Source organism: Neolamprologus brichardi, chromosome 17 (assembly GCF_056152115.1).
Source record: "Neolamprologus brichardi isolate AB-2024 chromosome 17, ASM5615211v1, whole genome shotgun sequence".
Taxonomy (NCBI): Eukaryota; Metazoa; Chordata; class Actinopteri; order Cichliformes; family Cichlidae; genus Neolamprologus; species Neolamprologus brichardi.
Window position 1 is genome coordinate 38,039,356 of NC_142120.1, and position 22,592 is coordinate 38,061,947.

A 22,592-nucleotide genomic window follows, 5' to 3' on the forward strand; every position below is an offset into this window, starting at 1 on the left:
CCAATTTCCAATCACCATTTAATCTAACAAGCATTTTTAAACTTTTTACCAGCCGACCTTAAAATATACAAAAATGTCCGTTTAGAACCTAAAAAGCTCAATGCAGTCATTGGGAATAATGTGTCTCACGTGCTGAAGCCCAGTCCAGATGTCTGTGGTCAGCCTCTTTTTTCAGAGCAAACAACTGAGTAAATGATTCTCATTCCCCATTTGTCCAGTAACAATATTTTAAAACTAAACTGTTTTTTAATAAATTGCATTATAGCAATTAAAAGAAAGACTCCCCATCCATCGGATATCACATGAAGACATTACTTTATTAATAAACCAGCAAGCAAAGCATGTCAAATACAATAAAAGGATGTCCTGAAACAGAGACAGGCATGTATAAAAACCCCAAACAAAAAGATAGGTGGAGCTGGACTTGCTAAAGCCTTGCCAATGGTTGTAAACAGTGTTACAGTAGGAAATAAGAACAATGAAAAAACGAATGTGCAGAGTTGTGCTGAGGTTGTAGTGTACATCCACACAATAAAGACATTCACATGTGTCAGGTAGAGCGCAGGGACTAGTCTGCATGAACTACTGCAGCAACAGAGAAGGAGTAGAAGGTGCTAGACTGTTTGTAAGTGATGCTCAGGTTGATTCCAGTCTGACTCCAGTTAGACAGTGGTGCTGTTGTTGCCCTACATGAGTAGCAGAACACAGTTAATGCTGGTTATGGGTTAATATTCTGCCCACCCCTCTTAAACCTGACATTTCTGTGGTGGTACAGGCTTGATTCCCTTTGTGTTCCCTTCTTTGTAGAGGAAAAAAAACTGGTTATATTTTGTGCGTATGTCGCAACAACTGGCCCCACGCATAAGATCAAATGCCTGGGGTTAGCAGTAGAAATTTACGATGAGTCCAACAGATCTGTGTCCCCCAACACAGATCCCAACACACACATTTTTGTCAAAGCTTAAAAGTAATTTAAAAAGAAATAATGCACTCTAAATGATCCTTATGCTTCAGCTCAGCTCTGGTGTGTCAGCTCTGTCATCAGGTTTTACCCCCCAGGTGACCCAACATCCATTATGATGCCCAAAACTGCCTTCAAAACACGACATATGCAAGTGAGTGCAGCTCCCCATTTAGACCACCAGAGGGCGACATTCCATTACTTTCAGCCAAATGCTTGTAAACTGCAGATAACATAACTTCTTCTTTAAATCCAGTATTGCAATTCTTTTATGTGACAAAAGCTGTTTTAGATGAATTTGATGGCATAAATATCCATTTATGTCAATGTTTCCAGACCTGACCCGACCACTACTGTGTGGATCTAGACAGTCAATGAATTTGACGGGGCCCTGATGTACTCAGGTGACATGTTTGAGGATTAACAAGACAGTTGTCCCTCTCCACATCTCATGCACACTCACATCAGACGTGTCCAAATATTTGTAGCTGATGCAGAGCCCTCTAATCGCCAAGCAGTTTTAAACGTTAATTAATCTAAAAATAATTGTTGAACTCACACCAAATGTATGCTGACATCAGGAGGATGGTTAATAGTTACACTGTAGTGAGTTTTACTACTTTTACCAGGACACCTGCTGTAAATACCCAGATTTCTGCCTGACAAGTTGCAAATTATATTAGTGGAATAAAAACGTCTTTCACAGAAAAGCTGACATTGTTCTATAAATTAAGGCTTGTATTCCCCAGTGATGCAGAAAGCAAATGTTTTATTTGTTTTGAATCGTGTTGAAATCATCGATCTGCTTTCCCCTGACTCGGCCTCAGTCCACCCTCAGTTTCAAATCTGGGAGCAGATTTAGAAAACATTACAATGCTTTATATAAGAAAGCAAGGTAGCAGCTGCTGGCAGTGAGACGAGAACAACACTGGACTTTATTTACAGAGCTCTTATTGGCAAACTTCATGGGAATATTGGATTTATATTTCAACTTCACACTATACTTGGTACCAAGACTGTTTAGTCCTTTAAATTTATCACAATAATACCAATGTAGGAAAATGCTGCAATAAATCGATTATGGATATTTGCATCATTCTTCTTTCTGATGCAATATTATTTTAGTTTTATTCAGTTTCTATCTGTTATGATTTTATACATAATTCAAGAGGTTTCTTTATATTATTTTTATGTTATGAGTCAAAGTAAATGTTTCCATGTGTGTTATAACCAGGGGGTCCTTGTAAAAGAGAGCCTGCTCTCAAAGCCTTCCCTGTTTAAATAAAGGAATTTTCTATAGACCACAAATAAAAGATCTGGCAGACTGTGATAAATATGTTTACAGTAAAAACTGCTCAAAACATTTTGTGTAATCTCAAAGTTGTTGCTCATAGCGACAACCCGATGAAGACGTTTTTTAGCATTGTAGCTCATCGTTTTGGTTTTTTCTAACCCATTTCCAGAAATACGCTGCTGCTGCGCCTATCGACTCACACAGTCGTACCTACAAGTTGATGGCGAGCACTGTTCGTCCACCTAATATTTTTCATCGTTATTTTAGACCAAAACAGAGCTTATGTTTGTCACATGGCCACAGCGATAAATGACTGTGGCTCCTGAATATTCTGGACTGGTAAACATACAACTCTTTGACAACAGCTCGAGGTCGTGTCCATAATGCTGCCAAACAGCTGGTGGTTCAAAGTATCGTTTCTTTCCTTCTTCTAGTGCTGACTCAACATTGTTAGTGTTGTTAGCATGTTTGAGGACAACTATAACATGACCCCAGGTCGTCCCCGTTCATTTCCAGCGTTTTTCATCACAAATATCTGCATACAGGTTAAACTCCTGTTATGAATCCACTCACCCACACTTGCGTTCAGTGGCTGACCCTAATCTAGTCGATATATACTATAAACACACACAGCAGTGGAGGTAGGGGCTGAGGGAGATTTGGTTTAACTATTGATTTAAAAAATTCGGTAATCTCCACAACAGTGTGACTTCTGATTTCTGCTGACATGGGATTGCATATGTGAAAAGTCTTTTAGTGAGAGCTCACTGTTAGGATGAACTATTGAACTTCAGATTGACTGGGGGAAGATGTAGGAGCTTGACAGGAAATGAGCTAGCATAGATAAGTGAGTCGGGAGGCGATACGGAGAGATGGTCAGGCGTTCCTCACAGGCAGAAGTCAAAGGTCAGGTCGGACTTCCCCATCTTCTGTCTGTATACCGCATCAAACTTTTCATTCATAGACACGGTGAAGATATCTTTCCACAGACCAACACGACCTGCAGGGAAATGGAGCGTAGTGAGGATTTTAATAAGCACTGTCTTTATTTGTGCTCAAACACCAAAACTTATTGAGCGTATTTCTGCTGCGGACTGAATGCAGCCCGGCACGGCAGTGACTCACCAGTTGCAGTGTGTATGTGACAGATCAGACTGACTGTCAGCTCTAACCTATAGCAGATCAAACACCAGACTTCCTTAGACTAAAAGGAAAAAAACAGATGGAAAAACATAGAACAAAAACAGATGACAGAAACTGTAAGTGAACATAAAAAACTAAATATACACATAAACCAAAATGATAACAAATAAGGAAACAAATGTAAAACACATGTACACTCGTGTGAAAAACTATGCGCACCCTTACTGTTTCTGTAGGAATTAAGTAGCTTCAGAAAGCACAATTACAAAATGACAGATCAAGTATGGCTTGTTTGAAAAAAGCCTGTTCTCTCTAAAATGAACTTGACCGCATTTGCAAAGCTTCCTCTGAACAAAGGACAACAGATCTGGAACAACGTGCTTTGGACAGAATTCAATTCAATTCAATTTTATTTATATAGCGCCAAATCACAACAAAAGTCGCCTCAAGGCGCTTCATAGATACAGAGAAAAACCCAACAATCATATGACCCCCTATGAGCAGCACTTTGGCGACAGTGGGAAGGAAAAACTCCCTTTTAACACGAAGAAACCTCCAGCAGAACCAGGCTCAGGGAGGGGCGGGGCCATCTGCTGTGATTGGTTGGGGTGAGAGAAAGAAGAGACCAAGTGGAAATCCTTCAAGCGTAGCAGTGGAGAGGTGCTAGGAGAGACTTGTTGCAGTCACCGTGCAGACTTCTGTATACCAAAGTACTCTAGAGTCAAATGTAAGGTCGACAGCTAGAGCGTGGCCAAAACTGGGTCATGCAACATGAAAATGGTTGGAACAGAAAAGAGTCAAGGTCGTGCAATAGCCCAGTCAAAGTCCAGAGCTCAACTCGATTGTGGAAGTACCTTAAGATAGATATGCATAAACACAGTTCCTCCAACCTCAGTGAACTGAACAATGACATGAAGGAGTAGGCCAGATTTCCTCAACTACTGAAGGGACTGGAGGTCACACAGAAAACAGGACGCTTCAAGTTACTGCTGCTAAAATAGTTCTGATGGATAATAAATCATCATTTGACAGTTTTCTTTATGACTGTACATGGAGCTCATGAAAGGTTCAATCAAAACAAACGCAGTCACATCCTGCACAACACTCCAGTGTGCAGTGCAGACACACTGGTGCTATAATGTTTTCATTCAGAATACATGATGTAATAATCCAAAAATATTCACATAGTTCATCTGTTCTTCTGTTCTTTCTTGCACAACTCATTTTTAATTTAACCAAAACAAATTAAATTAAACGCCATGACTAATTTAACTATAACTTGGTTCTGTATTCAAACCATCGTCATTCCTGTTGAATCACATCATCTTCTTTTCTTCTGTGATCATGTTGATAAAGTTAAGCTTTAAATTCTTAGGTCCCAGTCACACAGACCCGGAGATCAGTTGGTGACTACATCGAACTGCTGATTAAAAAATGAGAACCCCCTACCAGCTGCAATTTGCTGTGACTGATTGTCACAGAGCCTTGGTAGCTATCACCTATAACTGTCATAGGAGGCACTGACTGACACTAACTAGCTGCTGTGTGACCATGAAACTGTAGTGTGTGAGGCAAACCGGAAACATCTATTGATGAAAGCTGTATAAATTTAAATGCCAGTATAAGCCTTGTTAGCAGGCTCGTGTTCAGTGTGTGTTTCTCTTTGAAACCATGTTCTTAATATTTGGTCATGTTGAGAAAACACCAAACCTTTAAATGAACTCTTAACATCGGCACTTGATGCACATTAATAAACCAAGCTCATAAGTTAAAAGGTTTTTCACACATTTATATATTTTTCACAGAACTTGTCTTTGCATTAATCAAACAATTTAACATTCACTCGTTTAAAACTCGGTATATAAATAATTAAACATAATTAAACATATTCACCTCTCAACTCATCCAGCATGTATGTGAACATTTACTGATCAGAGGTGTAGACCTGATGGAGTGATCAGCCCATTTTAAATAAATAAATTTACAGTTAGCTTAATAACTTCAGTTGTCAGTTTAAGAGAGTTTCATACAGTAAAGTTAATAAAGATGAAACGAGTGATCAAAGCTCTCATTGTGATAACAAGGCTCACATTTAACAACAGTTTTCTTATGACATCAAAAACCTGCTTTCAGGCTTTGTCCAAAGAAGTGTCAGCTATGTGTTTGTGAACAGCATCTCCAAAGCTGCACCCATAGAAGTGTAAAGTTCTTTGGGTGATTCTCTAACATTGTGCTCAGTTATGTAGACGCAGTCAGTTAATGATAATAATAATAAATAAATAATGATAAAAGATGAACACGTTGAATAAAGGGGCAATTAATGCCCTAACTTAAATCATACCATGTAATTTTTACACTGGTGTCTTTATGAAAACGCATTTAAGATAAATGAGAATCATTATGTAAAGGTCTCTGTTAGGGGGGCTGTGTGAGGTCCTGGGACTGAGACTCAGGTGGCGTGCAGGGTTTATCCTAAACTCTAACACCTGCCCCTTGCTATGTGAAGACCTACTGTCAAGTCCCGAGTCATATGTGTTATAAATCACTGACTACATGAGTTAAAGTAGTATTGTGCACCAAGAGCTCTGAGTGACTGAATTACTAAGAAGCTAATGTTAAGTAGCCTTGTGCTAACTGGAGTGTAAAGTATTGACTATGACGCTGCGTGATGATCTAAACTCCTGAAACAGAAAGCTGTTTCTCTTCATAAAGTCTCATTGTAATGTCATTATAGTTCACATAAGGAACAACTTAGATGTGGATGTATTTAGCTTGTATCAGATTATTAGTGAGATATATTATTAGTATTAGGTAAATTTGCATGGGTAAGCCTTTGCTCTGTTTACTACAGGTCACTGACCTGAGACTGGTCTGCATACATAACTCTTGCAACATAACTATCGTCTCCAGGGACATTAATAACTAACCAACACAAATCAATGTAGTTATCTCCCCTTAAAAATGTTGTCTATAAGCTCAGTGTACATTAAATAATTTATGGTGTGTTTGACTTGTGTAATCTGCAATGCTACACATTTCCTTTGCAGCGGTCGAGAGTTATAGTTAGTGATTTAGTTGCTGTCTGAGTTTGTCTGCACTAGTTTGTATTGAATTTGACCCCAAATATGATTAGCTTCGATTATTTGCATCCTGACCTTTATCAGCTAATGGGAACAGCTAATCTCTTAATGGGAACAGAATGAAAAACAATGAAACTGCTATAAACAAAAGAGTTTGAATACACCTACATGGAGCATACAGAAATCGAACTACACAATATTGTAGTATCACCACAAGAGTTAACAAGGAGGTAAGCTCTGTAAGAAACTAACAGTTCAGAGCAAAGGACCAAAAAGATCTGACCCAGCTGCTACTTTCTTTAGTAGCATTAAGTAGCATTAAAGGGCAGTGATTTTGAAAGAGAAGCTGCTATATAATTAACTTTTCACTGACGTGAGCAACGCATAAAATTCCATTCTTGTCGTGGTCCTGGGTCGTGCAACCCAGTGTTTTGAGTTTTAGTCTATTTTGATGTTTATTGTTTGTTTAGGTTCATTAAGTTATTCTAGCTCATTTGTAATTATATTACCCTTGTGTTAAGTCTCCCTCGCCCTTCATGTGTTTATGCCTGTGTGTCTTATGCTGCCAAGTTCATGTTGTCGTTTCTGTCATCTCCTCCTGTGCTCAGTCTCCCTGGTTCGTGCGTCTACCTGTCATGAGTCATGTCTGCGTGGTTATGTTTAGTTCATGTCATGTCTAATCTCCATGTTTCCTGTTTTACTTTGAAAGTCTATTCAATGTCAATGTATTTAGCTTCACTTCTCCTGTCCTGTCTTTAGGTTCATGTGTGTCAGCTGTGCTCCCATGTGTGGCCACTCCCCCTGATCATCCCTTGTGTGTGTTTAGTCTCTAGCTGTGTCCCAATTCAGGGTCTGCACGCTTGAAGTACGCATTTTAAGTGTGATTACGTCACCGCCACGCGACGACGGCTGTCCCAATCCGAAGTGTACTCCAAATGCGCCGTCGATTTCCCCAAATATCAAGCGTGGTCCGGTGCACGCTTCGTGGTCCCATATATCCCACAATTCATAGCGCGGCGGTGGGTGTGGATAATTTTGCCGCAAAATACGGCAGAAGGGAGCGGCCGAAAAGTGAACTGTCAAAAGTAAGTACTGAATATGACGTCACTTATTCATGTGCGAATGTTTAATGAAGAACATTAAAACATTGCTGTTGGCCACATGTCGGCAAAGTTATGTGACATTAGTGAACAACTGTAAAACAATCATGTTTCACAGTCCTGTGGTCTCAGCCTCAGATACTCAACTAATCAAAGTGATGTCATGATGAAAATGATTGACCAACAAAACATTTTTCTCCTTCATTTCTGTCACACAAAGCTGTATGAGACGTTACTCGCGGTTAGTATCATGGTTGCTAGGCAACCTGAGCAGCACGACGAAGGCTAGACCTTCCCATTTCACAGGCCTCTCACTTCCGCACTTCTCGTACTTATAGTACGCACCATACGTAGTACGCGTAGTGCGCGTACTTCAAGCATGCAGACCCTGAATTGGGACACAGCCTCTGTGTTTCATGCAGTCTGTGTCGCGTCGTCTGTGTTCTCACCTCCATGTTTTCACGGTCAGTCTTTGCAGTGATCATCATAGTCTCTGAGTCTTCTTAGTTTGTCACAGTACTAGTTTTCCCAGTTTAGTTATAGTCTAGTTTAGTCACGCTATCCCTGCTGTGTTTGTACACTTTGTCTTCAGCCATAATAAAAGCTCGCTTTCTGTTCACTCCCGTCTACTCACTTGTGTACGAACTTGGGTCCATCACACACACCACCACATGGCCTGTCTCCGCAGACCGTGACAATTTTCCTCCACTGCTTTGGGCATTTGGCAATCCTCCCACGATGAGCTTACCCAATCTTCTACCAGAAACTGCATTTTCTGCACTTATTCATGGAAATATAAAGTGAGCAATGTTCTGTAAGATTTGTGTTTTCCTGGTACTCTTTCTTGTTTGCAGCATTTGTTTGAATGTGTTCTTCTGTGTTCATTCGTTTTTCCAGGTATTTTACTCTTCATACTACACACAGACATAATGTAAACAACGGGAGGCATTGCTTTAGGTTTAGATGCACAAACTCAGAGCAGCAGCACCAATCTTAACAGTAGAGTCTGATGTTCCTGCACTCGATTCCTCTGCATACAGAGATATCAGTGGGGGTGGAATGGACCCTTTGGTGGGTCACTTCTGGCCTACAGTCTGTGGACCCCTGTTCTAAGATATTACACAGCCACCACTAGCGGTGACACATTACAGCTGCCTGCTCTGTGCTTGGATTTTGTAAACCAGCAAGTATGTCCTGTTTTTATATTGGTATTTATGTGTCACCCTTAGCCCCACTTGGAAAATAGTTCAAAATAATACAAATAATAGATAAAAATATAACATCAGACACATTTGATTTTCTCCTGATTAATCAACTAACATATTGCATCATATCTATGCAGGTAATCACTAGGGGTGCAACGATACACAAAATTCACGGTTCAGTTCGATTCGATACTTTGGTGTCACGGTTCGATATTTTTTCGATACAAAAAAATGTTCATGCCTTTTTATTAATTTGTCATTTATTAAATTTTCACGGCACATTCTGCACCACCTCTCTGTGCGTTCATCATTTGTTTGAAGCCAGCTCACCTCCTGCAACCACTTTTCCGAGAATACGCGCTTCTTTTGTGGTTCTGACTCCTTCTGACATTTCTTTGGAGGTGGAGGAACATCACAGTAATTGCTTAAAGGAGCTTCTTCGACATCTTTAAGAGTTCTAAACAAATGTCTGTCCTCCTCCTGAAAATCTTATGTACGCAAACACGCGTTGCAACTTCTTATCTGGTGCGCGTCTTTTATTTTAACAGCGAATGCGCACCTGCGGACCACTTATGTGCAGCCCTGGTTATTTAGCTCGTCATGTTGCAGCCACAGAAATTCTTTTGTCCATGAAACCATAAAGCTGCACTTTCTTTTTGCCTTATAGTCTGATTTGTCATAACTTTTCCGTTTTGTGGTAAGCTTTTCTTTGGCTGTCACTTCTTCACCCTGACCTGTCTTATTTGGCTCAGCAGAACTAAAATATATATCCTGCTGCTTTTACACCCACACTCACATAACGCTCAGCGATTCTCTGCGCGATCAACCTCTCACATGTTTAAGCTGCGGGAGATTTCACTTGTCATGTTTGCATAGTAAGCTAACGATTGATAAGACGATGTCAGAGGAATTGGTGCGCAAATTATCATCACTCACCAATCAGTGCTGTCGCTCTTTATACACAGTTCGCACGATTGCAAAGTGAAAGCAAAAAACAAGCGCAAATTCAAACGCGATTTCAATGTGTCACATATTGACAGTGGCTCACCGATGCCAATGACATAATTACCCAGCTACATTTCCGAAAGAATGCAAAAGCATTGACATATATTTTTCCTTCCTACGATAGGCCGACGGGCAGGGCAGAGATAGATTTTGGTGCAAAAATCGCTAGCCCCGGGACGTTGGGCTAGCGATTTTGCGAGCCCTGTATCTGACAGAGAAATCACTCATCTTTGGAAAAGAGAGTTTATTACAGAGAAATGTCTCTTTCCAAAATAAAAGCTATACTATACGCTTCTTCTGGGCTATATTCTCAGCAGCATATTAAACATATCAGGTCCCCATAAGGAGAATCATGTGCTAACAGCTGTCTAAATGACTCGGGTAAAGTTTGTCTGCTTCCACTTGTCTTTGCACGAGGATGATGTCGGAGTAAATGTGCAGTCATATTCGTTGTGTTCCCACTAGTGCTGTCAGCGTTAATCTGAAATGACGTTAACGCCACAACACGGCAAATCTCCGTTAACGAGCTACCGCGGATCGCCCCGTGCGTGGGGCTGGACGGCCAACACGTTAACGAACTAACTGCACTAACACACTAGTTCCCACCCATGTAATTGAGCATTGCTGTGGCACATCCGACACACTGTTTTACTTTAGTCCATGACGCGCTTACCTTCAGGGTCATACGTCACATGAAGACCAAAATAGTTCCAAAAGCCAGATCTGAATGAGGGTGGGGGAGGTTCAATTTGCCATGTTGCAACAACAGATTAACTTCTGTCTGCTAGCTTGCCCTGCGCTCAGTGAATCTGTGTTCGACTACTCCGCCTAGGCTGCACTGTTGAGCGCAGATCCACTGAGCGCTCAACACAGACAGCACCGTCAGAAGGAAAGTTGATAAAATAAATTAAAAATTTTGTATTGTTCGATACATATGCGTACCGAACCGAAAGCACTGTATCGAACGGTTCAATATCGATACGAGTATCGTTGCACCCCTAATAATCACCATACATACAGTTAAACTGCCTATGCAGAAGACTCAATGAACAACCTCCAGAGCTGTAAAATGAACATGGAAATCACAAAAACTGCAGTTCCCTTTACTTGCCGATAGATAAGATCCCCTCTTTATAAGAACCTTACCTGAGGTGAATTACATCCACCTGGATATTTGAGTTAGTGGCCTTGATTAATGAGTGTCTGTAGCTGGTTCTGATAGCGTCTGCTAAGATGGGCGTCTTCACTGTGTTTGCATGATTTGACTAATTATGGCTTTCTGTGTGAAGATTGTGTTGCAGTTTTGGTGGGTGCATTCGATTGCTTTATTAGTCTGTAACTATTTGTGGGGGTTTTTTGTTGCACCCATACAGTTTATGGAGACAACTTGTGAATATAGCTAACTAGTGTTAGCTCTTAAATTAGCACTGCTCCCTCTACTCAGAGTGTAGAGCCCTAAACCAATGGATGATGTCTCAGTCGGTATGTGCATATTTTATGCTGTCTGTGCCCAGAACAAAATAAGCCACGGACTGAGCGTTGCTCTCCCACTCACCTCTGCACATGGACAGGGCCTCTGAGTTGCAGCACTGCTCAATGAGCTGGTTGCAGCTCTCCACCATGCCTTCCAGCTGAGCCTTGTCACAGGAAACACCCAGGAAACGTGCCAGTTGTTCCACTAATGTCCCCAGATCCTGAAGAGGAGAGGAAGAGAAATCTATGAAAGCAAATGTAACAAACAAACACAGAGAAAATGTTTTGTTGTTAAAATAACGCTAATGCGTGATTCTGCTTTCTTAATCATGGCTAGAGAAAACACACGGTTACCCTACGCTTACTGTACACGGTCTTGGTGATAGAGGAACAATAACTACGAACAATACAATTGTTCCTACAATTGTAATCAATTAAGGAAAATAACTGCATATATAGCAAAATGATTCTTCCAAAGAGATTCTTGGAGCAGCTTTCTGATGTCTTCATGGATGCTTGTGTTTCCTCCTGGATTTGACACGCATCAATCCTCCCCCTCTTTCTGTTGCCTGTATACCCTCGGTGTGCTGAAGGTTGAGCCTCCATGCATCGTGAAAAGTTTTCATATTGTGACATTGAACTCGTTCAGGTTACTACTCCAGCTGGGTACCTGATGAACGGTAGAACTGTATTTGGATACTTGGTACTTGCAGCTATCCTGTGTGTCTTCTAAGATTGGTCTGCCTGACCTTAGAGTCCTGACGTACTGTTTTACCAATCAGTAGCTGTGCCTTGAACCTCTGATGTTATCTATGTCCTTATGCGTTGATACAGGCTGGTAAGTTTCACGCCCATAGAGCATAAAAAAGAGCATAAATGTCAAATAGATAACAAATTAATGTGAAATATCAAAAACATATTATATAAACTCATTTCTATTAAAACAGATTTTTGGTTTAGTTGGAAATATTCTGCCTCCAGCTCGCACTGGAGCGGTTCACAGCCGAGTGTGAAGCAGCAGGAATGAGGATCAGCACCTCCAAATCTGAGGCCACGGTTCTCAGCCGGAAAAGGGTGGAGTGCCCACTCCGGGTCGGGGATGAGGTCCTGCCCCAAGTGGAGGAGTTCAAGTATCTCGGGGTCTTGTTCGCGAGTGATGGGAGAAGGGAGCCGGAGATCGACAGACGGATTGTGGCTGCAGTGATGTGGACGCTGCACCGGTCTGTCGTGGTGAAGAGGGAGTGTAAAAGCGAAGCTCTCAATTTACCGGTCGATCTACGTCCCTGCCCTCACCTATGGCCACGAGCTGTGGGTAGTGACCGAAAGAACGAGATCGCGGATACAAGCGGCGGAAATGAGCTTCCTCCGAAGGGTGGCTGGCCTCTCCCTTAGAGATAGGGTGAGAAGTTCGGCCATCCGGGAGGGGCTCAGAGTAGAGCCGCTGCTGCTCCACATCGAAAGGAGCCAGCTGAGGTGGTTCGGGCATCTGACAAGGATGCCTCCTGGGCGCCTCCTGGGTGAGGTGTTCCGGGCATGTCCCACCGGGAGGAGGCCCCGGGGCAGACCCAGGACACGCTGGAGAGATTATATCTCTCGGCTGGCCTGGGAACGCCTTGGTGTTCCCCCGGATAAGCTGGAGGAGGTGCTGGGGAGAGGGAGGTCTGGGCCTCTCTGCTTAGGCTGCTGCCCTCGCGACCCGGCCCCGGATAAAGCGGATGAAGATGGATGGATGGAAATATTCAATGGTTCTTGATTTTTATCCTATTGAGTTCCTTAGTCAAACTACTAAGAGGGCAAAAACTACCCATATTGTATCTGTCTTGTGTGAAACTTGTATGAAAAGCATACAAGAGTGAGAACAGATATAAGATCCCTTGAAAATTTATATAATGAAACTTGTATGTTTTGGATACTTACTAAAACAATATATGAAAGTAGTGAGAAAGTGGCCACTTTCATGAGTAAATCATGTAAGTTTTTACTATTTCTTTTCCATATGGGTATGTTCAAGGCCAGAATGCCTGCTCAGAAAATCCAGGCACCGTAGGAGCAATTTCCCCCTAATTTACTGCTACGTTGACACAAAACTCAGTAAAGTCATCTGTCAGGGGCAGACAGCTGGGTGTAAGTTTCCATGAACTAGCAAACAGATGCTAAAAGGGCCCACAAAACAGTTGTGATATTACCTTGTACATGTCTTCGTATTTCAAGAAAAGGACATTAGAATCCATACGGTGTTCCCAAAATTCCTGAACATGTTCAAACCAGGAACCATATCCCACTATAAAGAAAAAGTATCAATCAGTGAGATACAGGGACTCGACAAAACAGGACAGGGCTTCTATGGAGTGGATTACATGAAATGTCCAAATCTTCTATTAATCTATATACTCACGTTTATCATTCATGAAGCGCCGGCAGAATTCCTGGAAGGTTCCCCGGTAGCTCATGGTCCTGAGAGAGCGGTGAAACTGGTAGTAGGATACCACCAAATCCTTAGGGTTACGAGCCATGTAGATCACCTGGAAGAGCGCAACAGTACTCGCTGTAAACAGGAAGTTTAACCCAGTATCACGGCAAGGCGTGTGACAGACACGCTGGTCCACAGAAGTTGCATTACCAGCAGTGGGAGATGATATATTTAAAGTCTGTATCGAGCAAAAGACGTGTGACGTACATTTCAGGGGGCTTAAATGCCAGAAACGATAAAGCTAGGCAGCTAAAATGTATCCACATGTAAGAGTGTTAATAATGTCTAAACACTTTCCAGTGATTATTTTCATGTTGGCTTGTAATGGAATATCTCCATCTGATGTTTTACTGCAGCTCATGCGTGCTCATGCATTTCACACTTTGGAGAAAGCGGTCTATTTGACTTTTTGTCGTGACACTAGGTTGATATATTACCTCTGTGTTTTAGTGAAATAAAAAAGACTGCTGAATCTCCCTGTTTACTTGTTGATTTGATGAACTCAGCCTCTTAGAGAACTAACCTTAGCCTCTCCATTGTGCATGGCTGTAGGGAGGAATCGATAGGGAAGATGGCTTTTGATCAAACGAGGTGACGACAGCTCCTGTGAAAGACAAACACAGTGAATATGCACTGAACCTTTCCCATCATGTCCTACAGAAAACTTGTGCAACTCTGTACATTTGTCCAAGAAATCTGCTGCTTTGACACGACTGAAGTGTTTGAGTTTTAGCCAGTAGAGTGTCTCATATGACATTTTACGACCCTGGAAGACGCCCTACAAAAGTTCCCCCAATAAAAATCTTACTAACACCAGATGAGGTCATTGTTACTGGTGGTGAAACAACAACAAAAACAAACCAAAGAGCAGCCTGAACCTTACTGCAGCATTAGCATTAGCATCAGTTTGATGGTGCTGGTCAAACATAGAGACCAGTACCAGCATCTCCTTATGTTATAGATCTAAACAACACGTTCTCACTCCCGAGTAGAGCAGGGCGATATGACCAAAAATATTTATCACGACATACATTTGAAAATTTGTGATAATGATATAACTGACGATATAATTGACACGAGACAAAATACTTTACAACTCCACAACTTTATTAGTGCAACAAAAAAATATCAATGTATTTTCACTTAAACAAGCAGCTGTTTTTAAGTGCATTAAAGTTATATAAAAATGTAACAGTGCAAATTCCTCGCTGACAGTTCAACCAAAAGGCATTTCCAGTGGCCGACATATCCTCAGTATAACCATGTATAATATCCACAAACTTAAACACACACAATACGGTAATATTATGTTGAAGCACAGTACGTATCACTCCGCGAGGCTCCGCCTACGATGCCGTAATGCTCCGACAATCCATCAAGCGGTGCGGCTTCGTAGCTTAGCAAAGTCGTACTGAAACATTTGACAGATTTTCGAGCGCCGTGCACATAAAATCGTTTCGAGGTCAGTAAACACAACCAGAGTTCATACATAAGGCACACGGGATTATAAGGGGCTCTGTCCACTTTCAGAAAAATCAAAGGATTGATTTTAAGTGTGCCGTATTTTCCAAACAACACGGTAATAACGACGGCCCGCTAGCATGCGCTACCAAAAATAGTGCTTTGTTGTGTATCTGACAGACGAAAGCTAAACCAGTTCCACCAGTGAAGCTGCAGCATTTTTACAAACCAGTTCTGGTTCATCCGTTTCATTCAACGATCCGCTTTCGCTCTTCTCATTCTGCGTCGCCGCCATGTGTGTATGTAAACAAAGGCACTGCGCCTGTGCGTTTTACCCATATTCTATTGCAACATTTCATTTTCTTATTGTTGCCCAACATTATACCGGTATTACCGTGAACGGTATATGGCCCCGCCCTACTCCCGATTTGTAATATTTTACGCTAGGTGACAAATCATCAACATGTTATGCTTCTGGGCACCCAGCACGTTCACATTGCAGGCGAAAGCGCATCAAATCCGATTTTTTTGACCCTATGTGACCCATATCCGATCATGCCATGACAGTGTGAACGGCACAAATCCGATATTTTCAAATCCGACCTGGGTCACTTTCGTATGTGGTCCTGAATCTGAGACATATCTGATGTTTTAGAAAGCTGCTGTTTGATGGTCATGTCGCTTTAAATCCGTCTTTTACGTCACCGACACAAGACAGACGCCAATTATCAGCGCCTGAGAAGACATCGCGAACCCTTCCATCCAGTGCAGATGTCAGTGAAACTGTTGGGAAGACAACGTTGGAGAAACGTGAACATTTTATTTGTTCTGTATAATCTGCAGATTCTGACAGAAATCTGCAGCTATCCTTTGAAGCAGCGCTCCTCTAAAACAGCAATAAGGATCATTATTAGGCCAAATGTAAATAACAAAATAACTTAAAGCAAAATTGGGAAACGTGAAGTCCAAAGTCTTTATATTAAGGCCATCAGTCACACAATATTGTTGCTCTGGGTCTAAACAGAGCGCGTTGTGTGTGACGTCTTCATTTGCGCATGCGGCCGCTGTGAGCGTTCACACTAGAGCACGTTTGCTGTCACATTTTATTTGTAGTGTGAACGAGCAGACAAAAAAATCAGATTTGATCAAAAAATTGGAATTGAGCATCAAGACCTGCAGAGTGAACAAATGACGAGATCGGAAAAATGAGGAAATGTGAGAACCATTTGGAATCCATCCACACATGTTCATTCATTTTCCTCAAATCGCTTTGGAAAACACTATTTCACGTCATTACAGTGCTGGTTAGGGATAAGGTCATGGTTAGAGCTGTAATACGTGGCTGGAACGTCTTTTACCGTGGGACCGTCATTCTACTGTATTTCACCCATAACCCGGCGCGTACCTTAAGCACGCTGAAGGTTGCCTTTCGCGTTCCTCAGGAACGCCGTGGGACGTGACAAATTGTCAGGATGTTACGCTTCGGGAGTGAGAACGGGCCGATCTAAATCAGCAGTTAGTTCGTTTTAATGTTGTCATAATGTAATCCACACAATTATTCATTCCTAAATCTATAGGAATAAACAGCCTGTGAGGAATCCTTATCCAAGGACAAGATTTTTAACTTTCAAGTTTCCATTTGTAGTCTCAGCTCAGTTAATGCAAATAAACAGCATATCTGGGAGGTAAAAGTGGGATTTCATTTGCAGTAATGTAATGTTCAAACTTTTGGTAGTTATTTGATGACCTTTTCTAAATTATCTGCATTTATAAGCAGGACTTATGACAGTAAGTCTTGAACCAGTTACCCATTAACATGGCTACAGTGGAAGGCTAAGTTAGCAGACTAGATTTTGGATTGTTTTACCAGATGGAATAACTTAATCTCATCTGCTGCCTTAGTTCTAAACTGGTTATGGTGCTGAGTGTCTGCTACTGTGATGTCAGTGACTCCTACCTGTATGATGTCCAGCCCAGGTTGTGGGTATTCTAAAACAGGCAGCTGTTCATCAATGTTCATAAGGCCAATCTCATCAGGGTCTGCTCCCTGACTCACCAGATACACAACTTCCTGAAGTAGACTGGTGCCTGCAATGACAGAAAAGACAATCAGGGGACAATGACAAAAGTCAAACTGCTGCATGAAACAGTGAAAGTTGCTGGATCCACAGCTGATGAGCTTGGATTAATTCAAAGTAACTATTGCCTAAAGACAGAGGTGGCTAATTTCTTCCCATGTACTGCAGCAGAGAACACCCAAACACTCTTTGAGGTCTTAATTCATCCATGGGAACTCAATGAGTCACATGTAAAAGTGTGTGCGTCACTAAAAGACATCTTGGAAGAAATTATTTACTGTTTCCACTTTTTCAGTCACCCTAATCAATTACATTGTAACCTTTTAATCACTAGTTACAAAACATTACCATTCTCACATTATTAATGTCTTATTTGTTGCCAGTCCAAAGATTTATGGGCAGTTTGGCTCTTTTGGTTTGCAGATATGCTTTGATGTGTCAGTCCAATCTGATGGTGCACTCTGATAGGCTGCTGCAGATCACACCATGTGAAACTTGAAGGACGCCTCTCTGTTAAGCAATGGAAAAAGTCGGCATTTAAACACGATGCAATCAATTCATCCCATCTTGTTTCTTAATAACTTAAAGGCTTGCCAGTGTTCTACATTACAGGGTGATATGAATAAGACTGACTACTCTCACTTAGGAAAAAATTAAGTGAAGTTAGCCACACACTGGTTTTGAAACCTAATAAATTGCATAAGAAAGTTTTTCAGTAAAAGCTTTCTTGTTCTAAAAGAACATTTTTATAACACATTAGCAGCAGTTATGTAGTGTGTTTCACTCCTTAAAGGGTTCAGTTGTATTTGATAGACGAAAAAAATAATTTGCGGCTTACAACTAAAAGTTTAAAAAACCTCTAGGAGCCTGGGAGACAAAGATTAACAGAGAACACTGTTTTCATAATAACTCTGAGATTCAAATGATGGATGATTTTTACATATATTCAATTGCACAACAGTTTGGGGTCATTTTGAAAATCTCTTTTTTCTGTAAGTACAAAAGAATCACTTTTTTCATCTAATTTAGTAACAAAGAATGAAAATAATTTATCAAAAATCCTAAAGATTCTGCAAAAAAATCATAAAGAACTAATTTTTATGGAAAGCATTGATTTGCCTGCACAGAGTGTATAAATCAGCCTAAGCTTGAATGGAGATCATGACACATTAAACAATATAAAATAATATAAACTGATTTTGTTAACTGAAACAGTAAGTCTCAAATACTTCATGCTCACAGGCGCCTATCGGGCACCTTATCGTCTGTACCTGGGGTACCAGAAGCTTAAAACAAGAGTCAAAAGCAGAATAAACTGTTTGTCATTGCCAGAGAAGATTTGACAAGCTTTTCATAGGTGCAACTCACGCACTCAACTTTGCATTTTCCTTGCAAATGTTGCACGATTTTGAGGGAAATAAACAGGCTCTCCAATGATATAAGATTTACTGCCAAGAAGCATTGTGCTGAGTTTGTGTTATATTGTGTTTGATATTATATCTGTTTCTTTTTTCTGGATGCATTTTTGTTAAATTTTGATCCAGATGAGTAGCAGGTTTTAATTTAAATACATCACAATGCATATTTCATACCTCCTTCCTAGTAAAAAATGAAAGTCCTTATCTCTATTTCAAATTCTTCACTTGATTATAAGTGAACATATGGAACGTATGGTTAGCATATGGATATTATGTTTGGAAGTTTCACTCATCATATGTTTAACATGAGACTTTGATACTGGATTCCCATAAAGCTGATGGAAATGCTAGAGCCAGATTAAATAAAGAAAGACCAAATCAGTGTAGCACAAACTGACAGAGTTTCTAAATGGATGGAGCATAAAGCTGCAGGATACTCAGGAGCACATTGCAGACTCTCCCAGCTCACCTCTTTCAAACTCTGCTGTTTTCCAGTCTTTCTAACTGCTTTGACCATGTGTTTAGAATGTTTGCCTAAAGTTACCTAACGCATGTTTTAAGGAAAATGAACAGTCATGGCTTAAAGACAGTTGTGGGTTAAAAAGGGGAAACAAAATCTCTGATAAAAGTTCAATATGTTTGTGGAGCCAGACCTCCTGATTGCACTAACTTCAAGGATGTGCAAGTATACAGTATGACACATGAAACAGACCTAAGTAATATCATATCGCTCACCCCCTCCCTTTGGTTTAGGGAGTGCTGCTAATCCTATTGGCTAAGATGATCACATGTAAGCCAATAGCATCATAGCTCTGCAGCATCCCAGCCATGTGGCCTGACATGTGCTTTCTTTCTCCTATGCACCAAAAGACTACAGATATATAAAGCTTGTTTAAGCTTAAAAACAAAGATTGCTTGGATGCACAAAGTTGTAACTGGTTAAAATGAATATTTGCAGAATATTGCAGAGAACCTCAGGAGACCAGCTGCGTGCCAAGGACACCAAGTTCTGCTCAAACATGGACTGTTTTGGTGTACAAATGTGACGGATCATTCCTGATCCTGCTGTGATAAACTTATGAAAGGGATCATTCTTGGCATCTGTGACTGCTGTTCCCAATAATTTTAGCTCTGGTGACCTTATCAAATGTCACTGGCTCTAATCCAGGGGAAAAAATCACTACTTTGAAATCACACCAGTGTTCTCTGGAGATTTCTGAGTCTGTGCTTCAGTTCTAAGTGAGTGTGTTGGGTTGTTGGGTATATTTGTAACTTCTGAGCCATTATCACTGTATAATAGGCACTAACAAATAAACTAGTTTAATGATGCTGTGCTGAATTTGTTCCTGTGACTGTTTGTTTTTTTTTAAAGAAAAGTATAAAGAATGTTAGTGTGCAATACCAGTGTTTCTTGTCTTGACAGCACACTGGATCAAAAAAATGTTTGACATTGAACAAAATAGTGCAGTGACAAGATCTGAGAAGACATGTGCTCCTCTCAAGTGCCTCTGTGGCTTACAGCTATCTGTAATGCATGTAGGTGCGTGTAGGGTGGTTAAAGAGGCAAAACTGAATGAAAACCACCCTTTTAATATGTCATTGGTCTAGAGTAGCGTTAATCGTACATTATTACATTGTTCTATTTTATATTGGACTATATTATTATAGCTAAAGCTAATTATCTTTATGTAAGTAAGTCTTATGGACAACAACATTAAAATGTGATGTTTCACACACTTTAATGAAGCTGTAATAAAGTTATGATCCCAAAGTATATAGTGTATAGTAGTATAACTATATTTTGCTTATAAAACCTTTTTAATAATAAGTAAAATTCGATTTTTCCTCAAAGGTTCTGCTTCATTGACAAATGCATTTATGATCAGATATTCTGATTCCTTTGGGCCCCATCAACCACCCTGTGACAAAAACTTTCAAAACATCCTGATGGTCACCACCCCGTCCTTTGGGTTGCTCTCCTCTGCTGTGCTACATAGAAATGCAACTAAACTCTGAATATTCAAACTCCTTCTGGCCTTCTGCAAGCACTGCTCCAGCTGCCCACCACCTGTCACATGACCGGACCCACCCAGCGCACAGCAGGGCACGACGCATGCAGCAGCGCTGCGCAAAGACACGCTGAGGATAGATGTAAACACCAACTACTAGAAGTGCTCATGCGAGTGAGGTGGATGATGAAGGCCACAGTAGTTGTGGAGGCTGCACTGATGTGTTTCAGCCATTATCGATCTAATCAGTCTGACTCATTAATTTGCTGATATTTGATTATGAAGTACGGGCTGCTGATGCTACGTGTACATGCTTGATAGAGGCCTATAAAAAGTAGTTCTACTGCACGAGCATCATAAACGGATATCGTCATCCACCCACTGCAATAAAGTGAACGGATTTGCAATTCTCACGATACCCTGATACCTGCGTGCTACGCAAAATGAACCCTGTGACTGATACTAGATACGGGCTACCTGTGCATTCGTGTTTTATTCGTGTTGTTAAACTTTGATAATAACAAGAGAGGCCTGCAGAAACTGCTGCAGTAGCGAGCAGCAAGAAATGCGAAGGCACAAAGACACTCGTGCACAGGGTGGTGTGGTGGCTCGTTTACCTGACTTTGGGTACGTCACAATCCATATGTCGCTACTTCTAAGGGAGAAGTTGGCGATTTCCTCCATCTTTCCCCTGCAGAAGGGCGGCAGCCGCACTCCATCAAACTCGAAGTATTTGCTCTCAAACTCAATCGGCGTGCTCGGCGTATCTGCCTCGCTCTCGGCCATCGTCGAAACGAGCCGCCAGTGCAGGAAAAAGAAAACGCGCACACCCACGTGAACAGCTTTGTGTACGTGTGGTTTGGTGTATTTAAAGGTAAGAAGATGATGACCGTGATGAGGTTGCTTGAAACAGCGTCGGGATGCTGTGGCTCGCGGCGGAGGGCGGAGGAGTTGACCCTCAGCCAATGGCGCAACAGAGAAGTGATGTAATACGCGTGCATGAGAACCAGCATCAGGACCACTCAGCAGGCACGAGGATGCGCGCGCCCTGCAGAAGCAAACTCGTTCCACAGACAAAACAGAACTATTGGGCTATGAGGCTGGTGATGACGACTGCATGCTGTGTTGATACAGCATGACGTCGGGTACAGATTGCATGGAGCCAAACACAAAAAAGAAAACCTGCTCCAGAGACTGGTGCACTAGCACCCCTCTCAGCAAGACAACGACCTAAAGCAAACAACCAGAACACTTCTGGAGTTATTGCATGATAAAGTTATTCAATCTGTGTGGTTAAATAGGACCTGATGATAGCAGGTTATAGATAATTTCCATCTAATATGGCAGAGCTTGATTGGATCTATCAGGAAGAATAGGATTAACTGCTTAGATGCAGGTGTGCAAAGCCTGTGGAGTCTTACATAAGAATGCTGTTAAAGTGATTTCTAGAAACTACTAAATTATTTAAACGTGGCATTTTAGTTTGAATTTTTTTTTTACCTTTCTAAAAAATAAAAATAAAAAATAAATAAAAATTTTTTGGGAAAATAAAGTCAAAAAAGAAACCTCTAGCCCTTTGTGAAACATCCATTCACACTTCATCTGTCAGTTTTATTCCCGCAAAGAACAGATAAGACATTTCAATCTTTTAGTTCTATATCTTTTCATGTTATGTTACCATTGTGGATTTATCTTCAAAAAAACGAAGCCTAAAACACAGTGAAATGATTTTAAAGAAAGAACTTTCATGTACTGGTAATGTTGCCCATTGTCTTTTTTAACTTATACTTTGTTGTCACATATTTTAGGTGGTGTGACGTCTCGGAGTCAAACCTTTCTACTGATTGGATGGATTGGCTCACGTGAAAAACCTATCCAAGCCTCAGTAACCCGTG

The 22,592-nt window shown here is 41.1% G+C and overlaps 1 protein-coding gene across 3 annotated transcripts; it reads right to left on the reverse strand.

Annotated features, from left to right (window-relative positions):
• Positions 1-298: 298 nt before the first annotated feature.
• Positions 299-21,680, reverse strand: sult4a1 (sulfotransferase family 4A, member 1). Of its 3 annotated transcripts, XR_004844160.2 has the most exons (8): positions 21,315-21,680; positions 17,150-17,280; positions 14,255-14,335; positions 13,657-13,783; positions 13,448-13,542; positions 11,344-11,482; positions 3,381-3,459; positions 3,166-3,255 (listed from the first exon to the last, which is right to left on the reverse strand). XR_004844160.2 is itself a non-coding variant. In XM_006806507.3 (7 exons), exons 1-7 carry the CDS (start codon positions 21,481-21,483, stop codon positions 3,143-3,145), a joined length of 855 nt encoding a protein of 284 aa, XP_006806570.2. In that variant the 5' UTR covers positions 21,484-21,679; the 3' UTR covers positions 299-3,142. The 3 variants fall into 3 exon arrangements, 2 of the variants coding, with proteins under 2 accessions (XP_006806570.2, XP_035770567.1); XM_006806507.3 differs by lacking the exon at positions 3,381-3,459 and having other exon boundaries at positions 299-3,255; positions 21,315-21,679; XM_035914674.2 differs by lacking the exon at positions 3,166-3,255 and having other exon boundaries at positions 3,267-3,459.
• Positions 21,681-22,592: the final 912 nt, after the last annotated feature.